The sequence below is a fragment of the Vipera ursinii genome, assembly GCF_947247035.1.
Source record: "Vipera ursinii genome assembly, chromosome: 13".
NCBI lineage: Eukaryota > Metazoa > Chordata > Lepidosauria > Squamata > Viperidae > Vipera > Vipera ursinii.
Genome location: NC_139526.1, coordinates 2,899,380 through 2,922,140, shown reverse-complemented (window position 1 = coordinate 2,922,140; position 22,761 = coordinate 2,899,380). Strand labels below are relative to the sequence as shown.

The 22,761-nt window shown below is 46.2% G+C and overlaps 2 protein-coding genes and 1 long non-coding RNA gene across 5 annotated transcripts in view; 1 reads left to right on the top strand and 2 right to left on the bottom strand.

The window, feature by feature from the left end:
* Nucleotides 1–11,985, bottom strand: part of TRAF7 (TNF receptor associated factor 7) — a 38,317-nt gene extending 26,332 nt beyond the window's left edge. The window contains exons 1-7 of one of the 3 annotated variants that reach the window (XM_083373151.1): nucleotides 11,815–11,880; nucleotides 10,039–10,643; nucleotides 8,313–8,433; nucleotides 8,104–8,161; nucleotides 6,503–6,594; nucleotides 3,397–3,507; nucleotides 1,276–1,368 (exon numbers count right to left, since the gene is read on the bottom strand). In XM_083373151.1, the coding sequence (XP_083229277.1) occupies nucleotides 1,276–1,368; nucleotides 3,397–3,507; nucleotides 6,503–6,594; nucleotides 8,104–8,161; nucleotides 8,313–8,396 (438 nt within the window). In that variant the 5' untranslated portion in view covers nucleotides 8,397–8,433; nucleotides 10,039–10,643; nucleotides 11,815–11,880. Of the gene's footprint in view, nucleotides 1–1,275; nucleotides 1,369–3,396; nucleotides 3,508–4,020; nucleotides 4,240–6,502; nucleotides 6,595–8,103; nucleotides 8,162–8,312; nucleotides 8,434–10,038; nucleotides 10,644–11,814 lie in introns of those variants that run through there. The other 2 variants (XM_083373150.1, XM_083373152.1) reach the window with 2 other exon arrangements.
* A 390-nt stretch (nucleotides 11,986–12,375) lies between these two features.
* Nucleotides 12,376–16,447, top strand: LOC310646259. The gene is made up of 4 exons (XR_014493657.1): nucleotides 12,376–12,533; nucleotides 13,355–13,434; nucleotides 15,088–15,127; nucleotides 15,794–16,447. It is a non-coding gene; the product is annotated as an uncharacterized lncRNA (long non-coding RNA).
* Nucleotides 16,448–18,552: 2,105 nt separating this feature from the next.
* Nucleotides 18,553–22,761, bottom strand: part of RAB26 (RAB26, member RAS oncogene family) — a gene marked incomplete at its 5' end in the record, with an annotated part of 188,401 nt that continues 184,192 nt past the window's right edge. The window contains 2 exons of the mRNA XM_083372464.1: nucleotides 18,553–20,753; nucleotides 20,815–21,127. Of these exons, the coding sequence (XP_083228590.1) occupies nucleotides 21,025–21,127 (103 nt within the window). The 3' untranslated portion in view covers nucleotides 18,553–20,753; nucleotides 20,815–21,024. The remainder of the gene's footprint in view (nucleotides 20,754–20,814; nucleotides 21,128–22,761) is intronic.

Below are 22,761 nucleotides of genomic sequence, written 5' to 3'. Positions count from 1 at the left end.
ATCTGGCATGAATAACAACTGGAAGAATAAAGACATCTGTCTCGCAACCAAATGGAGATTAGCTAACGCAATAATTTTTCCAACTGCTCCTTACGGCTGCGAAACCTGGGACTCTGAAAAAGGCAGGCAGGAGAAGGGAGGATGCTTTTGAACGGTGGTCCTGGAGTCGACTATGACACATCTCATGGACTGCAAAAGTAATAAAGAAGTCCTAGAGCGAACCTCACCAAAAATAATCCCTTGAAGCCAAGATTGCTAGCTAAACAGAGGCTGTCATACTTTGGTCACATCACAAGAACTGATTCACTCAAAAAGTCAATCATGCTGGGAGTGATCAGCAGAAAAAGGAGCCACCCCAGGACCGGCTGGCTGGACACTACAGGATGACCCTGGGATGACCATGGCGGATCTGAAGGAGACAGTGTGGGACAGAGGGCCATGGAGAGTGCCGATCCAAAGAGCGGCCGAAGGTCGGACACAATGCCATGTAAAACCGCACCAATAGCGAATCATTATTTTACTTTAATGACTGTGCTGTCTGTCTAACGAGCACAGGGATTGAGTCACTGCTTTACACCCATTATGAGTCACGACCATGACCGGCAGGTTCCATTGTATTGTGGGTTGAAGTTCCTACCAAAGGAGAGGCTGGAAAGGATCCAGTGCAAAGGATCCAGTGGGGGAGAAAAGGGCAGCCAAAGAAAAGGCAAGTCCTGTCTTGCCTCCGTCCCCTCCAGGGGATCAGGACAAGTAGAAGGGAAGGGAAGGACTGAGACTGGCAGAAAGGCTCCATGGGGGGGAGGGGAGGGAAATTCAGGCTAGTCGGTCTAACCTTTTCTGTGTCGTATGTGTGTTTGTATATGCATGGCACCTTTTTTTTTAGAGCTGAATGTAATGAAATTTCATTTTAATGTATGCTGATTAGTGTACATTTAAAGTGACAATAAAATTTCTATTCTATTCTATTCTTTATTCCTATTATTCCTATTCCACTCCACCTATTCTATTCTATTCTATTCTATTCTATTCTATTCTATTCTATTCTATTCCATTCCATTCCATTCCATTCCACTCCACTCCACTCCACTCCACTCCACTCCACTCCATTCTATTCTGGGAAGGTTCTAGAGCTGATCAAACAAAGGTGCATTAATTTGGATTACTGCACCGAGCAGGAGGTTGGACTGGACGGCCAAGTTACCCAAGAGGCTTCAGTTCAGGATCCCAACTGCCTTCTCCATATGATTGAAACTGCAGTCTGGTTCGGCTCCTTACCCCACAGGTTGTGATCACGGGATCTTTAAACACACTGCAACACAACTGGCAACAGAGCTTCACGGAAGGCTGCTCAGCAAACACCAGAGGCTCCTGCAACCAACCAGAACATAAACGGGAAAATGAAAGACCGCCTCCCTTTGCTCAAATGCAGCAATGCTCTGCCAGGCCAGGGAGTCTGGAAGACAAAAATCACAGGTAGGCCTTGACTTACAAACACAACTCAGCCCAAACATTCCGTTGCTGAGTGAGACGGTTGTTAAGTGGGTTTTGCCGGGGCTGGGCAGGGGTGTAAGCAGAACTCTCTAGGGCCCATGCAAAACCTTTCATTTGAAAAAATACAGATAACAACCAGAAGGCATGGAAGAATTGTGTCCTCTGTATCTTTCTGCTGCCATCTAGTGTGAATTAGTCCAGATACCAAAATGTCTCCCTCCTCCTTGCACAATCAGGGAAGAGAAGAGAGGATTTTATTTATTTTCTTAAGACTTCTCACTAACTCTAGGCAGCTCCCAGGATGAAAGCAAGGATCCTCTTTAGAAGGGGGTGGGGAGGGGCATCTCTGTTTGCAGGATCCGAAACAGCCGCCTGCCTGTATTTACATCAGGGCGGACTCCAAACTTGCCAGCTTTCAAGGCTTGTAGACTTCAACTTCCTAGCTGGCAGGGGAATTCTAGGAGTTGCAGTTCAAAAGTCTTAAAACTGCCAGGTTTGGAGACCTCTGACTTATGCCATGGGCTGCAGGCTCAGGATAACCCCCCTCCCTCCCACAAGGTCATCAATCTAGGTACACAACACGCTCACAAAAAGGCAGCCTCTGCCTAGGGTAAATATAGGTAGGCCTTGGCTTACAACAGTTCATTTTAGTGACCGTTCAAAGTTACGACGGCACAGAAGAAAAGTGAGTTATGGGTATGCTGCTTAAAACCGACGCAGCATACCCATGGTCACGTGATCTAAACTGGCAACTGACCCACGTGTCCCAGGGACATGTGATTTTCTGGCAAGCAAAGTCAATGGGGAAGTCACTTAACAACCATGTTACTAACTTAACAACTGCAGTCATTCAATTAACGACTATGGCAAGTAGAGTTGTAAAATGAGGCAAAACTCACTTAACAAATGTTTCATTTAGCAACAGAAATTTTGGGCTCAATTGTGGTCATACGTGAAGGACCACCTGTAACATTTTTTTGATGGCAGGAAAGAGAACACTTTTAATTTTTGGGAGAGCCAAGAGTTAACTGGGGACGGGAAATGTGATAAATGTAGGTCACACAGCTATGCCAAATTTTGGGGAGAGCTTTGGAACTTTATTTTGTTAAACAGCATACAGCTTTCCCCCCCCCCCAAAAAAAGAGAGGGATTTTTGCAAACTTCCAAAGGCCCAGAGTTACAATAGCCAGAACTGAACTGCATGCGTGCATCATGACTGAGACAGAAAAGTTGAACAGGGGCCATGGGCAGTAAATTCTAAACAGGGACAGAGTAGATTTTATGCAGTGGTTGGGAGTTGTGGCAAACCATTTATGGTGAAAAGAATTGTGCCAGAAATAGACAACCACTTCCTTTACACCAGAGATGGGCAAACTTGTGGTCCTTTTAATTTCACCTACGATTACAGCCAATAAGACCAACAGCAACCCATAAGCTGAACAAGGACCGTGAAAAGCAAGACCAATTTGGCTGCAACTCGAGACCCAGAGACTTCCTTCCTCAGAGTCCTTTCAGGCTGCAGCGCTACATGCTTGCAAGGGGGGGGGCAGCTAAAACCACGGGCTTAATATGGACCAAGGATGCCTTGGATAGGAAAATCATCCGCTGCTGTTTCAGGGAGCCTCAACTCTCTTGGGTTCAGGCTCCTCCGGGCTTTTCCTTGAAGCACAGCAAGGTTTTATTAGGATGTTTGCATTCTGTTGCTGGGGGGGGAGGGGGGGAGGAAGAGGCAGAAGGCTAATTGTTTTAATAACTGTCACAAGAGGTTCCCTTCTGAAAAGAAAATGAAATTCCTGCAATACAAAGAGCTTTCTACTTTGATAGTTAATAGCAAAAGTTGCATATATACTTGTTCTGCTACACGTACTATGGGAAACTCTGCCCCCCCAACCCCCAAATACCTACTGGCTCCTCCTCTTCCTCATGGAGAGAGAATGTTGAGCGCAAGGACATGTTGGACTCCGAGTGCAACGAGCGAACGGAGATGGCAGAGTCAGACCGACGGGTGATTGGCGGCTGGAGAGGAGAGGGAGAGAGAGATGAGTCAGGAGCTTATAAAAGAGCACAGCGGCCACAATCAACAACTTACAACCTGTGTGTTCAGAACCAGCATTATGGTGCTTTTTAATGGCAGCCTTTCTCAACACATTTCTGCCAAGTTCTTTCCCAAGTGGCTGTTCCACCTGTGACGGGCCAAGCAGCACACGAAGAAGCAGTGAGACAACAAATTCCTTTTGCAAACTGCTCTGCATTTTTTAAAAGAATAAATAAACAGCAGGTTAAGCTGAGGGAGGCCTTGATACATCTGTGGCAGGCAAAGCACATTTACTTGCCCTGCAAAGAAGTTACTTTTGCTTTTAACAGAGCTCTGCAAAGTTTATCCTTCGGAAATCCTTTCACCTCTTGCACAATACCAGCACTTCACTTAACCGTTAAATCATTGGTAAAAGCTTGACAAACCTCAGACAGGTGGTTGCAAAGCCCTCCGGACCGACTTTTGCCTCTGAGGCGGATACATAAAAAGCTCACCTTCCCAACATGGAACTTTCTGAGGCTCAACCAGGCTTCTGGCCAGAAATGCTGGTTCCCGGCTATGATCCTTCACCAAAAACCTACCACGCTTCGCTCTCATGGCCTTTGCTGTTCCTAAGAGCACTTGTGGTTAGGCTGCCTCTGCCTCTCTCTTTCTCTCTCTCACACACACACACAAACACACTTCTGCCAATTTGCTTTGCGTAGATGGCTGGAGACTTCCTCCTATTCAATTCAGTCGGGGTTCTGCTCTGTGGCTTCCTGTTTGGAGGTGGAAGAGTCAGCCGGGCACCGTGCCCACCAATCAGCCAGCTTGCCCCGGCTGCGGGCTCTCCAGGACTGGCTCAGCAAGGCAGCAGCCAGCGGAACGGCCACCTCTCAGGTCCCCGTCCAGGGCAGGCAGCCCAAGGGAGACCTACAGCCTCTGTTCGAACGCGGGACTGACCCAGGAAAAGAAGAGCAACGATGACGTCGCACCTCAGAGAAGCAGCCACAAAAGGCCAAGTTTAAATAGGGGGATCTGGCAGCCAGATTCTTCCAATGGTTGCCCCGAAGGTGCTTTTTCAAAAGGCCAGTGGACTTTCTTTTCCCCCTGAAGATGTTTCGCTTCTCATCCAAGAAGCTTCTTCAGTTCTGACTGAATGGTGGAGAGTGGAAGGATTTATATTCCTTGCAGTCATCATTCCTTGCAGATAACTGAAAGGAATATAAATCCTTCCATTCTCCACCATTCAGGCAGAGCTGAAGAAGCTCCTTGGATGAGAAGCGAAACACCCTCAAGGAAAAACCGAGAAAGTCCAGTTGCCTTTTGAAAAAAGCACCTTTGGGACAACCGTGACCTGGAGAATCTCCGTAGACTTTAATCAGTGACAGCAGAGACAACCGAGTTGTCGGTGTCCTGGCCTCTTCGTGGCTCCAGGATGCAGCATCCCAAAGGAAGAGCAGAAGGAAAATTCAGACCATGCCAACTCTTTGCTGGGGGGGGGGAGGGAGGGGCCTTTCAGCAGGCAGCTCCTATCAATGAACTCAAGAGAGGCTCTCCTGCTTCTCACCCAGGTGACATTCCAAGACAAGCACAAAGCGGCGGGCCTGCCTCAACTTGGGCTTCTACGTAAAAACAATCCCTTTACTCCATTTGCTGAGAAAGGTATAGTTGACTAGAAGGCAGGTGAATTACAGTAGTGCAAAGCCAGACCTTTGCCAGTTAACTTGGGTCCCTTCCCGGTTAGTGATGTGTTCTGGGCTGATGCTTGGGGAAATTCCGGCCTAGAAACAAAGTCCTGGCCGGTGGCCACTCAGGTAATGGTGTGAACCCCATTGAGTTGTTATAGGCTGCTTGTGCAAAGAGGAGGAGGAGGGACCAACTGTCTTGTTGGTAATCAACGTAAACAACGGAGATATGGTTCCAAAACATTCTGACACAAACGCTAACAGGTCCCAGACCTGTTTTCCTGCTTTGGAACACCTTTTTCATTTTATTGTTAAGTAGCTGTTCTGGAATTGCTGTTCTTACAATGATTAAACCAGGCAGTGTAGGACTAGCCTGATAGTTCAGGAATGCTTCCTCGCAGATGAGATTTATTTACACCCACGCACTGCAAAAGGCATTTCCTGGAAATTTACTTGAAGTCTCCTCTTGACTTGAGTGCTGGGTCATTACAGGTCACTTTCAAAATCACAAAAGCGATCCGGAAGGCCTTGTGGTTCCAAAGTAATCTGGATGGTATCAATTCTTGTAAGCCAGGAGTCCCAATCTCCAGTCGGTGGACCAGCACCAGTCCGGGCATGCCAGAATCCAGGCCAGGAACCCCCTCCGTGGGATGCAGGGAGCACACAAAACTACACCCCTCCAGTCCATGGAAAAACCTCTCCCCACGGAACCGATCCCTGGTGTATTACTGTACTACTATTATCTTTCTCATCTTTTCTATTACTTTCTCCTCTTGATATCTTATCATGATATCACTTTGTTGTTTGTATGTATGCTGAGAGCTTATGTACCAAGAGGGCAGTTGAAAGGCACCGTAGAGCTTTCTTTCTTAAATTTTAGCTATTCATCGATTCCTTTTCATTTCGAAAAATTATTTATCCTTCAACATTTCCAAGGATAGTATAGCAGAATATTTTAAAATGCCAAATAAAGATTTATGGAGTGAAGCCATATTAAATAAGCCAGTTTTCTCAGTTAGCTCAAACTCAACATGTATTTTAACCCACATCAATCCAGAGCGATTGCTAAACACCTTCAGTCGAAGCCAACAAGCAGTGTTAATAACTGGGAGATTTGAGAACCTTTAGCAGAACTTTCAAATAGATTTATTCCTGTATTTAATTGCGCATCCTATGAAGGGAGAAATCTCAACAGATGTAGAGAAAACGAAAGAGCAGACTGGAATTGGTGACATGAAACTGAGTCAGAGAAACTGCAGAGCGACTCCATTCCCAACCTCGCCATCTCTGTTCCCCTCAAAGCACCTACCATGCCGTCATCCTCGTCTCGGGAGGCGTAGGGGAGGGTACTTGAGGAAGAGGGTGTCGGGCGATGTTGTTTGTATGAACTACTTCCATCTGCTAAAAAGAGAATCAGGAGAGAGAGGTGAGACATTCTGCGACGTAAGATTCCCTTAAATCACTGAGCCGCTTTGAAAAACATATATATAAAAAAACAAATTAATAAAACTCCACACATCCTCCAAATTTGCTGAGGATGGAACAGAACTTTTTTAAAAAAACAGCTTTGAAATGGAGAGATGGATTTTCCCATCAATAATTCTACCCTCCCTGTATTGATTTAGGCCTATATTCTAAATTTATCTTCTAAAAACCAATTCTTATGCCAACAAAAAGCAGTGTCTGGGCTCAACAGAAAGCACGCAAAGTTTGTATAGTGAAACCTCTGTGGAAAATCACTACATAATAAAGTTTAGCAAAAACAAAAGTAAATTTTCCATGGTCAGAAAACACTAAACATCAAAAAAAAAAACAAGGCTAGGAAGGAATTGAAATGAATCAATTAGCTAAGAGATAAATAGCTAATTGAACCTCTGCTCCCTATATATTATTTATGCATTTTATTTACTTCATTTACATATTATAAACTTCATGTTTGCTTGTTTTTATAAACTGAACAATCACTTAAAATGTAACCATCTCAGAATTGAATATTTGTAGCTCAGGGTTGAAGAAGATAAACTTTGTCATTTTTTTACTGTGGGCACAACGGCACACATCAAAAATGAAATTTAGTTGCCCGCTCTCAAAGTGGAACACATACATGACACACACCTAACCATACTATATACACATATGTATACACATATGTATACAAGAACTGTGGGGTTCTTGGGGTTCTCTGAGCGTGGTTGTTTTCTTGCAGACATTTCATTACCAAACTAGGTAACCTCATCAGTGCTGGCAAGAAGTGGGAGCAAGCAACATCTTAAAGCAGCTGTGGCAGGTTTTTGAAATAAAATAAGAAATGTTGCAGAGTCCTAAACACAACACGGAGAAAGGACCTCATTCCACCACTCCAAAGCTCTTATCAACAGAAGTTTCTTCTAATGCTTAACTCAAATTTGTTTCTCTTACAATTCTACCTATTGTTTTTAGTTCTGTCACCTGGAGCATCAGAAAACAATTGGACAACATCTATTGACTGCCATGCTTTTAGGCAAGGCATTTGTCAATCACAGCCATGTTTCCCCCTAATCCTATTACCAGAAATCAACTACAGTTTTCAACTGATCTATCATGTTTGTCATTCTATGGACCTTAAATAGTAATTAATGATATCCTTAAATATGATCCCAAGAACTGTTCAGTACTCTACATGTAGCCTGATACTATTTGCCATAGTAGCAAGCTATTTTTGGTTCCTACGTATGTTGGGTGATCATGAAGTGGGAATTTAGGTTTTATGAAATTCAACCCTGAATTTTATGGAACTCAGACTGCAGCTTTAACCTGACAAATGAATTATTGGATTTTCAGAGGGGACCGGCAAGCCAAGATTTATTTATTCTGTAAACTACCTTATAATTTTATACAGATTAGACAGAGCAAGAATTATTCAGTCCCAACCTTTGGTGATGGTGGTCACAGCAGAGTACGTAGGCCCAAAAGTAGTTTCCATTCTTGTCTGCAACAGAGAGAGACAACCTGTTACATTCCATCCCTTCTGGGTTGAAAACAAGAACGCCAAGGAGGGCAGTTGGAGAAAACTCCAGGTTGCCGGCTGAGATGGCTGTCAAGATGGCTGTCAAGGTGGCTGTCAAGCTGCGCTGTCTTACCCCGTTTGTGTTTTCTGGGAGTGTTACTGCTGGAGTGTTACTGCTGGAGAAACGATTGTAGCGGGTATTCTTGTTGGCACTCATAATCTAGTCCCACAATGGAACATCATAAAAGCTGCTTCTGGTAACAACAAAAGAGGAGTTTTATTCAGAAACACAGAAAAAAAAACATCTGCAAACCCACCCACCCCCCAAAACCCAGTCCTACACCATTTTTATAACATTCCAAAAAGATGAAAGCACATGATCAAAGTATCAAGCTGAGACCTGGATCTGAGAAGCTGCTTCTGTTGTCTCACAGTAACACAGGAACAAGCTGCACAAAGAACTAACTCTCCAGTATGTTTGGGGAAAGCATCGGCTTGCCGGAATAAGAAGTGAAACCATCTCTGGAGGAGTCATTTATGCAGAAGGAGAATGAGGAAGTTGAAACTATACAGACAAGAGCGATGGAGACAGGCAGGAACAGGATAGATGAAAAAAGCAAGTAAGGGATGGGTAGGAAAACAGAATGATAACAGCAGGGGAAGGACTTTTGTGCACAGCTGCCAGGAAAAGGATTGAGCAAAATCAGAAGAGCCACTCCCTTCAAAATTCAAGCAGCACTCCGGAGGTGCAGATAGATAGGGAAATCTTACTGTAATGTTAGAACATCTGAAAGTACATCAGGTCTGCACACAGGCACAGAGACCACACGTGTGATTCCACCAAGATACAAAGAACGGTGAATTACTTTTACCACACCTGAGCATGTAATCTTTTTATGCATGCCCTATGCCTAAGTGGGCCGAAAATGTTCAGCTTTGCTTTTTTGCATGTTTCAGTGGAAAAAGTAAAATGAGTGCCTTAATTCTTGTATTAATTCTCCATGAGAAAAAATGAGCCAACTTGAGACTCTTAGGATAATAATCTTAACAACACATGATGCTTAAAACATCAACTTTGCACTTTCACACATAAATAAAAGATTTAACCTTGGAGTTTCCTGGATTAAAAGAAGGGGCATGGAACGTTAGATTCTTAAATACAAGCTTGACATTTATTTTACAAAAGTATTTACTCCCAGGACCAAAGGATTTAAATACCAGCAATGAAGATAAGCTGCCCAAATCCTTAAAAATATTTTAATATTTTAAAAACCCAGGCTGAAAGGGCAACAGCATAGAACTTATTCACCAACGCCCTCTTTCAGAATGTTTTCTGCTCCCTAGCCAAGCCTTAAACTTTTGAATTCCCCAATGATCTATCTTCAAAGCCCAGGCCCCCACCTGCTTAGTTACTAAGGCCAAGCCACTGCTCATACATTCCTTGAAGGTAGTGCCCAAATATCTTGTTTCCCTGAATCATTAAGCTGACCCCACTCCCTCCAAGTGATTATTGGTAAAGGCACTTTGTTATCCTGTTGCAGTTTATTCCAAACATATAACTTGTTAATGGCACAAGCAACATCTTTGACATTGGTGCATACATCTCATTGATATGTTTAGCTCAGATGTCCATTTTTGTGTCTTAAGGACATGCCTATACCACCTAGATTTATATGTGCATGTACCCAAACCACAGATCATGGAAAGCTTAATATGTCTTTAATTGGCAGAGCACCTGAAAGCTAGCAGCAGTCCACATTCGCATAGCACACACCTGGCACTTAAAAAGGCTAACATTAATTATATGCTATCAAGTCATTTCCCACTTTTAGTGACCATATAGAGGTGAAGACGCTCACCTCCCACTCAGAAAGTTGAGAGTTCCATCCTAGGCAACAGTAGATGTTTCTCTATCAGGGTGCCGAGAGAAAATATCTGCGCTGAACTCCGCATAGGGATCAGGAAGGGCATTTGGCCAATAAATGCTCAGCTCCACTCAGTTGCCCCATCCCAAGGGTCATTAAAAAAAGTGATCTTCTTTAAGACAATCTATCCTTAATCTGTTCTTTCATATCTCCCAATGGTGCACTCATCACCTCTGTAACCAAGTCCATCCACCTTTTTCCTTTCCCAACATTAGAGCTTTTTCCAAAGGGCTGAGTCTTCGGTTAATGGGTCTGAAGCAGACACATTGTAATTTACACCAGGTTCTTTGTGCCCTGTTGACTTGTTAAAGGATCCATTTCTTCCAGGATACACTAAGAGTGGAAGAGCATTATTCTGCTTACATCTCAACAGCAGAGGAGCAAGAAAACCTCTTGAACTTTGTACCTAAACTTACCTGGCACGTTTGTGTTAAATGTTTGCTTCACCTTTGAGAAGGAAACAACTTTGCTTAATGGAATGTTACTTCAGCTGACCTTTAGAGTCATTCTAGCCTTTATTTATTCTGGAGGGAGTGAACCTGGTACAAAGATGTAAGAAATGAAAGGCGATGCTGTCCAATCTGGTACTGTAGTCTGAGATCTTTCAGAGAAGCCTTGTTGATGGTCCCGCTTGTGTAAAAGCTGGGCCTTCTCTGTTGCAACCCTAGCTCTTCGGGATACAATGGGTGTGGGGCAGATCCTGTTTTAGATATTCAGAACACAGCCAAAGTTCAGCCTCGAATGGAGGCAAATATGTGCATCCCACGTCAAAAATCAATCTGTTCACATTTCCCTGAACCTGAAGGGGTAAGAATGGTATTCTTGAGTGGCCATTTATTTCTAACGTACCAGGTCAAACACAGAGAGGGCTGAAAGGGCTGCTTCCTAACAGCTTCCCAGCAACACTTTTTCAATCATTTATAACATTTATATAATTTTTTAATTTTTTATTTTTATTTTAATTCCATTTATATCCCGCCCTTCTCCGAAGACTCAGGGCGGCTTACAAGCTTAGCAGTAGCCTTCATTCTATGTATATGCCTGCTTATTAGGGCTTTCACACACACCCCAAGCGGCATTATTACAAAGTCAGCTTAATTGCCCCCAACCATCTGGGTCCTCATTTTACCTACCTGGGAAGGATGGAAGGCTGAGTCAACCTTGAGCCTGGTGGGATGCAAACCTGCACTAATTGCAGGCAGCTGGTGTTACTTAAGGAGGCATTAGCCCACTGCTCCACCAAGGCTCTAACCAAATCTTCTAACCAAATCTGGTGACAGATGACAAAGAGCATCAGAGCCACCTTCTCCTTTTCAAGCTGGTCCTTGACGGGCAAAGCAGCCGAAAGGTAGAACAGAGGTATTGGGGTGGGGGGCGCACTGGGGTAAGCCGACCTTCCGCAAGTGCCCCACTTCCCAAATCCGGAGACGCTGGGACTACAAACCCCAGAATTCCCAGCCAAGCGAGACTCGCCGTCCAGGAGGTTAATCCGAGCTCGGGAGGGCGGGAGGCGCTGCCCACCCCCCCGCAGGGACCCCCGTGACAGGCCGGGGAGGTCTCCCTCCTCGGGCTGTGCAGCTCCCATCGTCCCCCGCCGCAATGGCCGCGCTGACGGGGCTGATGGGAGCTGGAGTCACGGCATGAGGAGGGTCTGGGCCGGGGGCGGCCTCCTCCTCCTCCGGCCTCCGTCCCGCGCTCCCTCCCGCTCACCTGTGGGCGGCGGGGGCGGCGGGGGCAGCCTGCGCTCGGCCGCCCCCCGCATGGCGCCTCTCCGCCGCTTCCCCCGCCAGTGTCGCAAAGCGCCCAGCCGGCCGCCTCGTCCGCTCCCCTCTCAGCAGCCGGGCCGGAAGTGCCGCTTCGTCAGCCCCCTCCTGAGTCGCCGGGATTCGTAGTCCTGGTAGCGCAGCGATTACACAGAGCCGGGTACCGTTAGCCGCGTGTTGCCTACAAGTCCCATCAGGGCCCGCTTCGCAGGAGACTCGCCCGCCTCTTCCGGCTCCGAAATCTCGCGTTATTGGAGCTCTTCTCCTCAGCCTTTAGGGATTTCGAAGAATGCTTCTGGCCAATTCCGGCTCCCGAGTCGCGTCGGCTCATCCAATCAAATGACCTCAAGAGGTCGAAGAGGAAGTCATAAGGCGGACGGCGAATGGACGCGGCCGATTAAAAAAAAGAAGAGAAAGATCGGGAAACTACATTGGCTACCAAGGGGAGAGAAAAGGAGCAATGGGATTGGCTGGTCGCGCACAAATGCCAGCCAATCGGGAGGCGACAAGAAGTATAAGAGGCGCACGCGCGGGCTCTTGGTTCTTTCCTTCCTTCGCTGCGCCCGGGTGAGGGGCTGCCTGAGGGGGCTGCTGCGGCTTTGTGGCCGGAGGGAGACGTTGCGCCGGCCTCTGTCCCGAGGCGCTCGAATGCCGCGGTAGCCTTCGGTAAGGTTGGCGCCTCTTTGGCCCTCCTGCTCGTGTCCTGCATTTCGCCGCGGCCTCAAAACACACCTGTTCCACCAAGCTGACCTAGACTGACAGGCATTTCAATTAATTTATATTTAGTATTTTTAATTCATTTTAAAATTCTCTAATTTTTATTGCACTGATGTTCTCAATTTTCATTTTATCTTGATTTATGTACTTATTATATGTTGTATTGTGAGCCGCCCTGAGTCCTTCAGGAGATAGGGCGGGATATAAATCCCATCAATAAATAAATAAATAAATTTATGTTCCCCGGTTGTGAAGATGGGCCTTTGGGCGTGGCTGCCCCGCCGGGGTTGGCCTCCGGTTGAAGAGCTGCCCTGCCTGCCTGGAGTACCGAAAGCATCGGGGGTGGGGGATGGTATTTGCCGAAACCCCAACCGCCATCATCCTCCGGGCTCGGGTGGAGAAGCCTAATGGAGGCCGTAGCTAGGAGCCCCGAAAAAAAGAAAGGCAGCCTGTGCTGGACCAGTATATATTTAGCTGCTCCATTTTATGTCTAGTTTAGGAAGTAAGAACTGTTAGCGTTTAAAGGTTAATACATCATCCTTAGCAGCATTGTATGTAAGAACATGTAGCATTTACAGGGTTAAACGTTATTTCCTCAAGAGATGGCTTATGGGAATTGTATAGCTGTTTAGCGAATATCACGCTTAGTTAAGTGGGTGGCGTTTCCTAGTTTATGGCAGGACTTCCTGTCTTTGTCTTATCTCTCTGGATGAACCCCAACCATGTGACTGGGTGATAACAAGCTCCCTTTCAACGTGTAACTTTCACAGGATGGAAAAGTTCATTCTTTTACCTAGTGAGATGGGCCCAGATTGCAACCTTACATTCCCGAAGGACCTTTGCTGTACCGGTGAGTTATTGACATGATGCCTGTGAATAAAGTAATTTGTTTATCCCATTCATTTGAGTTTATTCTGGCTGTCTCAAGTAGAACCAGCAACCTTCTCTGCTTGAGGCATCACACAGCCCTCCTTGTGTTGCTGCTGTCCTGGCTGCCTTTTTAATAGCCCTTTTTATTTAAATTGACCAGCCTGCCCAATTCAGTGGCATTGAAGGTAGAGTTGCTAATACTCCTTCCTATTTCCCTCCTCCCCCCCCCCCCCCCCAGCTGGCTTTCATGCCTAAGGTGGGACTACAACTCCCAGTCTCCTGGTCAGCACCTGGAGCCTTGAACTGAAATTGCCTGGGTTTTCCCCAGACTCTTTGCACAGGCCCTCCTCCCCTCCCTTACACCCCTTGGCTTTGTGTTTCAGCTTCTTAGCCGGAAGATGGGAAAGAGGAGCCTCCAGTCCCAAGCAGGGAATAAATAAAATGGAAGCAGCTTGGGCTATTTATGGATGAGAAGAATCAACAATAGCATGTAGTTATGAGACAGCTGACAAAACGGAGTTGGGAGTAGGTGGGTTTTTATACATCCTTTAGGGCTTTGTGTACCCTTTAGGTATTCTAATTATTGCTGCCTGAGTCCCATTGTGGCCTGGAGGTCCTGTTCTGTCCTTGGAGCTGGTTAGGGAAACGTAGATTTTAGGAGTCTTTGTTTTCCTAATGCCTTCTATGGGAACTGTGGCTGAAGGCGTTTTGCTGATGAATAGTGTGGCCCCAGCCAGTCTTTCTGAATGTATTAAATTTCCATTTCTAAAGACTGGCCTCAGGTTTCTGCCTGAGGAAGGGAGACTGGGACTCTACCTAAAATTTTCTCCATTTCTCCTTCAGGTGAAATATTCTCTCCTGTGTCTATATTTCATTGGGGGGGGGGGGGTGTGGTACTGACTTCCTACAGTTGTAAGATTAGGACTAACTGAATAGGTCACTTTTCTATCCCCAGGGCATTCAGGGTGACTATCTCCTAAAAGAGGTTAAATTTGATTCCAAGATTTTAGGGAGCAAAGTTTCATAGCATTCTACCCTTTAAAAATTGTGTAACTTTATGCAAGTTAGGGCCCCTTAATATAGAGATTGTCTTGCCACAGGCATACTGTTGCCTGTATCCTGTTAACTGGGAGGACCTTTATTCAGAAAGCTTTGTATTTCAAGATTTTTTTAGGATTTGGTTTGGTTGATTTAGGTTGACCTTTTTCTGTACAAATAAGATTTACCTTTTTCAGGTATGTTTCTTGTGGGCTAACAACATATCAAAGATCAAAATGAGGAGACAGGAAAGGTGAGTTTTTCTTGTTTGTAAGATCAAGAATTTTTCTAACCTAAATACCAGCCAATGATGAACTCTATACTTCTCTGACACCTCATATGAAAACTGCTTGCAGTTGGTGATTTTAGGCATGAACTGAGGCTTGGTGTTCGTATAATGGGGGTATTGGGTCTGAGTTGAGATGGGGGGGAAAGGATTTTATTTTGGAACAGTTCCTAAAACTGGGGCCTCCCAGTTGGGCAAGTCTTCAGTTTATAGGCTCCAGTTTGGCCCAACTCCTCTGGAGTATTTATAATTTTGTGATTGCTGGTTTAGAAAATCAATGGCACTCATGTTTTTTCTTTTTCTTTTTAGAAGCAGATTGAATCAGAAGAGGACAGGTATTGCAGCACAGGTAATATTGACTTTTTTATGACCGATAAAAATAGCATTGTTTCCAGTCTAATACATCACTAAGATGTTGGAAAAGTTTAAAGGCTTTCTGTTTACTAAAGAAGACTATTTGCTACTGTGCTTCCCTGAAAATAAGACCCTTTTTTGTTCCTGCAAAAGAGGCCCCAAGTCCTATTTTCAAGGGGGTAAAAAGGTAACGTTTCCCCCGCACATGCGTGCTAGTTGTTTCCAACTCTAGGGGCCGGTGCTCATCTCCATTTCAAAGCCGAAGAGCCATTGCTTGTCCAAGGACGTCTCCGTGGTCATGTGGCCGGCATGACTAGACGCCAAATGCTCACGGAACGGTGTTACCTTCCCACCGGAGTGGTCCCTATTTTTCTACTTGCATTTTTACATGCTTTCAAACTGCTAGGTTGGCAGAAGCTGGGAACGAGTAACAGGCGCTCACTCTGTTACGTGGCACTCGGGATTCGACCCGCCAAACTGCCAACCTTCTAATCGACAAGCTCACTGAGCCACCGCGTCCCTGTTTTCAAGGGTCTAGAGAATGTCTTTTCCATTCACCTGGCACCGACAGCCCTGCCCAACCAGCCCACTGCTTCTGTTAGGAAGAGCCAAATAATGGTGAAAAGCTATTCTATTAATCTGGTATCCTTTTTTTTTGCAGGTGGGCTTAATGTCACTCAACTGAACCACTGTGGAAGTTGACAAAGTTCTGAGTCATGGAAATGGTGACAAAGGAGAAATGCAAATTCAGTGCAAATTCTCTTAATACCTTTCTCAAGAAATGGAGCCACGGATGGTTTCTGTTTAGAGGGTTTAAGTTGTGGCAGGTCTGACACCCAGGCAGGCAAGTCTCCAAAGACCTCCCCCAACCAGGAGGCACCCCAGGTTCTGTTTAATAACCCCCCTGTTCATTTAACATCTCATTGTAGTGTGGAGGGGTGGTTAAGTGGCACTGTTCACCTAATGACTGCCACAACGTGCGACCTCAATAGGCAGGGTCCCTTGCAGTTGGACCTCAAGAACTACCTGTGTTGATTGTGCAGTGTTTTTGCACAGGCAGAGAGAATCCCTAAACTGCTCAAATGCTGCAGGGAAAAAAGGGATGGGAGCTGTTTCTCTGTGCAGCAGTTACAAAAATCCAAGAGCAACACCTGGTGACAAGCAAGTGTTGTTGGGACTAAAGTTCCAAACAGTAGGAATCATCCAACGTTGGAAATAGATGCTACTTAGTCTGGCAGTGATTTTTAATAGTTATAATGCATCAAAATCTTGCAATGTTTCAGTGCATGCTGAATAAAAGTAAAATGAAAAATCATTGCAGTAATCTTTGGAAGTTCTTTAGTGCCAGTTGTTACTATTTTCTTGTGAAATGACTATTGTACATCATTTATAAGCCAATTCTCTTGTGGCAGGTAAACTTATTTTGATCCTTATTTGATTATCTAAGAATAAAAAATTTGAAAAAGTTCTTTAAACTTTCTAATAAGCCTACAGTCCAGACAGTTTTTCTACTTTTTCATAGTACAGAAAGACCATTATACATCCTGGTAACTCTATTTGCCCTGATGAACCCAAAGGTTAAGTTGCTAGCCTTGAAGCGTGTTCTGTACCAGCCTGCTACCGGCCCTGCAGAAAAGGCAGGGACAACCCCTTTTACAAGAAGGCAGGCTGGAATTACGCCTGCCAAATTTATTGCTACAAAAACAAATAGAACAAGACACAAACCAAGAAACAGGAGCTTTTCAAGCGGTTGCCTTCAGCAAACCAGCCCTCCCACGCATTCCCCCTTAAATACAGTTCAGGGCGTGGCTTCTCTCTGCCTCCTTCCGAGGAGTCCCATTGCCTTCCTCTGTTTACTCCTGCATCGGGTGTCCTTGAACAGGGCCAGCTGTGGGTCATCTTCATCCACGCTGACCAGGTGAGGGGCCTGGCTGAGGGCTCTCATCAAGCTGTCCAACCCCCTCAGCAAGCTCTTCAACACCCCCTCCTCCTCCTCCTCTGAGTCATCCGACCCAACTGCCGAACCCACAGGCTGACCCTGAATCACAACACAGCGTGCAAGTGCTTTGAAGGTCAAAGACAAAACATTTTCCTCTTCCCTTGCTGGGTTGGGTCTCCTAATGCTTCTGTCAAATGCTTGACAGAAATGCAGAGGTCCCTTAATCTCCCAAATTGCCAAATTTCAACTGAATAATTATGATTATGAATAAGTATGGAAAGTAACTGCATTATCTTAAGGGTGTGCCTTAAATTCTTTAGTTTAAACCACAATGCATTCTAAGCAAGAGCGTTTGTGGAGATTCCCAATTATCCAAGTCATGGTTGTCCCAAAGGTGCTTTTTTCAAAAGCCAACTAGATTTTGTTTTTCCTGAATAGTGCAAATGGATGTGGAATCTTGGAACTGCTGAAGGGTTTCATCCCTATTTGCACTATTCTGGTGACACACCCCCCCCCCCCCCAGGGCATATAAAAACTGCAAGTGGCCTGAATGGCTCAGTGCTAACAACCAGATGACTGGAAGAAATATAATTTTTCCCATTCTCCACCAGTTAGAACTGAAGAAGCTCCTTGAATGAGAAGGAAAAAGGCCAGTTGCCTCTTGAAAAAGCACTTTTGGGATTCAAAGCACTTTTGGGATTCAAAGCAGTTAGGAAAATAATTTCCATCTTTAGACTGGCTAGCCCAGGGGTTGTCGGCCACCTTAAACACTCAAAAGAGCCACTTGGACCTGTTTCCCAGAGAAAAACTTGGAGCGAGTGGGGAGGGGAACTTGATTGAAGTTTAATTGAAAAGAAATAGAGGCTGCTGTGCATGAGTTCTCCCTCTTTCTCTCCCCCCATCTGTCTCTCCCTCTTCGATCATCTGGCGAGCTGGCTTCATGCTGACACACATTCTTACTGGGCTGGCTCTCCTGCCCTTGAGAGCTGCTGCTTCCTGTGGAGACGCAGCAAAGGCAGGAGCCCTGCCCGCCCAATAAGCTTGTCAACTTCTCAGAGAACAGCATGAGTTACACACACATACACACACAGAGAGAAGGGAAGCTCAAGTGTCTGCAAACGGAGCCGCAGAAGAGCTGCATCTGGCTCCAGAGCCATAGGTTGCCAACCCGTGGGCTAGCCCAAAGTAGTTTCTTCCTGTCCCAACAAAACATGCTATGGTTCTCCCCCCCCCCCCCATTTTCAGTTTTCAGCCTGATGCCCCTTCCTTGGACAGCTCTTTCAGCCAAAATAAGTGTGAAATTAACCTTTAAATAGTGTGGACCTTTGAGATCTTAAATCGGGCAGAATGAAAAACTTGTTATTTTCAGTTACACGGACGGGTTAGTACTGGCAAAGAAAGAAACACAGACCTTTTTAGGAAGGAGGCCTGCTTTAGACGTTGAGAAGCAAGCATCATTAAAAAAATTGTTTATTATGAGAATCCCCAAAAAGCTATAAACAGAGCCAACATTTACCTTGGTACATAAATAACACTTTCGAGATGCTCAGGAACTGGTCCAGCCTCTCCAGCTGCAAGGCAGCAAAGCCAGGTAGGAAATAGGCCAGGTCCCTGCCAAGGCAGCCCATGCGCTTGCCAGGTGGGGGTTGCCAAAGCCAAGCTACAAATGCAGGATCTAAGTTAAGGCAAGACTGGCCCAACTCCTGCAGTTCTGCATTGCACGCAGTTTCCTCCCGGCTTGTGGGTGTACAAGCCACTAAGAACTGCAGACATACGATGTGCAAGCTGCCTTTGATAGATTTCTTCCTTGGAGAATGGTGACGGTAATCCAATTTAGGGCTGTGTAAAGACTCAAAACACATCTGGGCACAAGGAAAACGACATTTAGCAAGGGAAGCCCAATGGCAACTTAGCACACATCACAAAGCACCTAATCCACACTGTCCATACCTTGAAATAAACAGGCTGATAAGGTAATGCTCGTCCTCTTTTGCTACAATACAGTTGGGCTGCTGACTTGCCTGGATTGGCAGGTACCTGCACAATCAAGCTAGGAACTTCCCTGAAAGCGCTAGACCAGTAGGTGCTCCCCAGGTGTGTTGGACTTACACACCTAACTTACCCACTAAGTTCTAGTGGGGTTGTAAGACGTTTGACAGTCCTATGCATCTGGAGGGTGCGACAAGTTGGGGAAGGCTGGTGCAAACATGGAGCCCCTTGCTTGAAAGTCACAGGGCCAAGTAAAAAAGGCTGCAGCAGAGATGATCACATGGAGCAGAGCCTCTCCTGCAGCTGGGCAGGATCCCCTCAGTTGGGGTGGGGAGAGAAGAGTGGCTATCGCAATCCTACACACTTCCTGCCTTCCACTGGAAGACTGCAATAGCATTTAATCTCATACTGCTTTGCAGCACTCTTAAGTTGTTTACAGAGTCAGTGTATTGCCCCCCAACAATCTTGGCTATGTATTTTATTGACTTTAAAAGGATGGAAGGCTGAGTCAACCTTGAGCTAGTAAGAATCGAACTCCAGACTGGGCAGAGTTAGCCTGCAATAATGCATTCTAGCCACTGTGTCACCACGGGGGGGGGGGGGGGAGGGAGAGAGAGAGAGAGCGCTCACAATAGCATTTAGTTATATACCGCTCCATACTTTCTAGGTGGTTTACAGAGTCAGCATAGTGCCCCCAACAATCTGGGTCCTCATTTTACTGACTTTGGAAGGCTGAGTCAAACTAGAGCCGGTCAGGATCAAACTTCAGACTGGGCAGAGTCAACCTGCAATACTGCATTCTGACCACTGCGTCACCAGGGCTCTTACCCTGCTACATCTCTGTCCCATCAACCTGACCCAAGAATTAAGCCTGCGTGGCTCCTTTGTCCTGATCTGGAGAGACATTTTCCTCACTTGCCATTGGGGTTCTGGGTCACTCTCCCTTCTTTGGGTGGGTGCAAATGTCCATCTTGATGAAAAGAGCCACATTTTTCCCCCCAATCAGGATAGCGTTCCTGAAAGGAGATTGACCATACTTGGGATCAACCACTGGGGATGCATGAAGAAAATGAAGGATCCAACTTATTCCGAACATACAAGATTGCTCCCTTTGTGTTACGCTTTTACAAAAAAGGCACACCCTACAGCACAGGGATGAACCATAAGCAAGTTGCCAGAGCTATAGCACAACAACCAAGGCTTTTACAGCAGATGGAACAAGTTTATTCTGCCCTGCGGACAGGATGGCTGGCTAGTGACCTACAGTCAAGACGAGTCATCTAGTTTGGGTGTTTGAAAAAAAAAGTGTTTGAAAAACTCAGCAATAGCACACATTTAAATTCGGTCTATTAAAAAATGAAGAACAGTGGAAACCCCCATATTTGGGTACCCATTGAGGCAGTAATGATGAAAGTGGAGCTGAAGTCCCACATCAACGCTTGAAGTCAACCCAGGGCAACTGGGCCCTCCCTGGCAAGGTCTTAGGGGAGCCCTTCCTTTGCCCCCCTGTGGCCCCACTCTGGGGGGCACTCATGCAGGACATCAACACTGAGACTGCGCAAACCTCTTCCTCCCCTACCACCCCCAAAGCCCCTGTCCACATTCAGATTGTCCTTTGCTGCCTCTATCCCAGCTCTCTCTCTCTCTCTCTCTCTCTCTCTCTCTCTCTCTCTCTCTCTCTCTCTCTCTCTCTCTCTCTCTCTCTCCTCTCTTTCACTCCTCTCTCTCTCTCTCTCTCCTCTCTCTCTCAAAACCACCTGTCTGCCCTGGGGAGGGAAAAGAAGCTGCCCCCCCCTTCCAAGCTTCACCTGGAGAAAGACAACGAGACACAAGAAAGAGATTTGTAGGGCTTGTGCAGCAGCAAGGAGGAGAACGAGAGTGGCAGACACGGATGCAGCAGGCAGGGTGGGCTGCTTGTGGCAAGTCTCCTCGAAGAGGGGGGGTATGGACCCCCGAGAGAGAGTCTATGAGCGGCAGCAGCCGGCGCCTTTCACCTCCTTCCGGACATAGTCGTGGAGTCTGAACCGCGGCTCATGGGGCAGCTTCATGGACCGATGTTTCAGCTCCCTGACAATTGAACACAGGAAGCTTGGTTAGCTGTCCGCGGCCTGACCCCACGCCCTTCGCTTTGCCTGAGAATACGGGTCGTCCTCCACTCATGACTTACAAGCCCCAAATTTTATGTTGCTAAATCAAAGATTCGTTAAGTGAATTTTGCCCCATTTTACCGCTTTTCTTCCCACATTTGTTAAAGAGATTACGGCAGTTGTTAGATTACTAGCAACGCTGTTGTTACGTGAATCTGGCTCTGCTTTCGACTTTGTTTATCAGAAGGTCACTAAAGAGGATCACCTGACTCCAGGACACTGCCGCCGTCATAAACAGGAACCAGTTGCCAAGCATTAAGTCACAGTCATTCAGTGTGAAAAATGGTCCTAAGTCACTTTTTCCCAGGGCTGTCGTAACTTTGAACGGTCACGAAATGAACTGCTGTTAAGTCGAGGACTTGCTGTATTATTTTTAGGAGGGGCTGGTTAATCACGCATTGGAAATCTGCACTGATTTTGCTTTTATTTATTTTTTTTACAAATGCTTCAATCCATCCAATGTAAGGGGTTTGCAGAGCAAAAGTCTAATAAAGGCCAGCAACAGACATAAATCTATGCTATCCAGTAACATCTTATTGTAAAACTCCATAATAACTCATGCCGCCCTCTTAGGTTCAAACTCTACATACCCTTTGAAAAGGAGGGTGCTTAGCAAGACTCGGAAGTCATTCCTGGAGAGCCACTGACTGACAGGCTCCTGCAGAGGAGGCTGGCCTGAGCCGCTTCCTGCAGCCTCTCTTAGGGGCAGGAGTTGTCCTAAGCTGTCCAAGCTTGGCCCCTGATGGAAAGGGCTCAGCCTTTCTCAACCTTGCAGCATTAAGCCGGCTGCCCGGGCAGTTCTAGAAGTTGAAGTTGTCAAGGTTGAGCCAACCCTGTCCAGACAATGTCCTTGGGGTAATCCCCATCACGTGTGCCCCAGTGCCATTTCTGAGGCCGCTGTCATGTCCTCCTGCCATGAGGTATCCCTCCATGGTGGCACAAGGAAGTCAGTGTCCAGCCCACAAGGGCAGAAGATTCGGTCCACTTCCTCAGGACCAGCAAGGGAGGCGTCTCCAACGTCACTCCCATTCTGTCCAGTTGGCCTCCAATTCTGAGCAGAGGGGGCCATTCCCTGAGAATGTCTCTAAAGCAGAGGTCCCCAACCTTTTGGGCCCCAGGGACCAGTTCTGTGGAGAGAGGTTTTTCCAGAGAGTGCGTGGTTTTGTGTGCTGCATCCCGCAGATGGGGTTTGCTTGTTTGTGCGGACTGGTTGTTGGCATGCCGTGGCCCAGTAACAGTCCACGGACCCCTGCTCTAAAAGGCTCAGCTTGGGCATCACAGCAGCTTTCTTCCCAAGGGTGGAGGCCACTTTAAAAAGAGTTGCTGGATGATGTCATGCCACAGATGTAATACCAGTGGCAAACTCATTTATTTCCTTCTTTATTATTTTTATGAATAATTCCAGGCAGCGAACATATTTAATAATCCTTCCTCCTATTTTACCCACAGTGACAACCCTGTTAGGCAGGTCGGGCTGAGCAAGAGGGACTGGCCCAAAGTTACCCAGTTAGCTTTCATGCATAAGCAAGACTGGAACTCCTAGTCTCCTGGTTT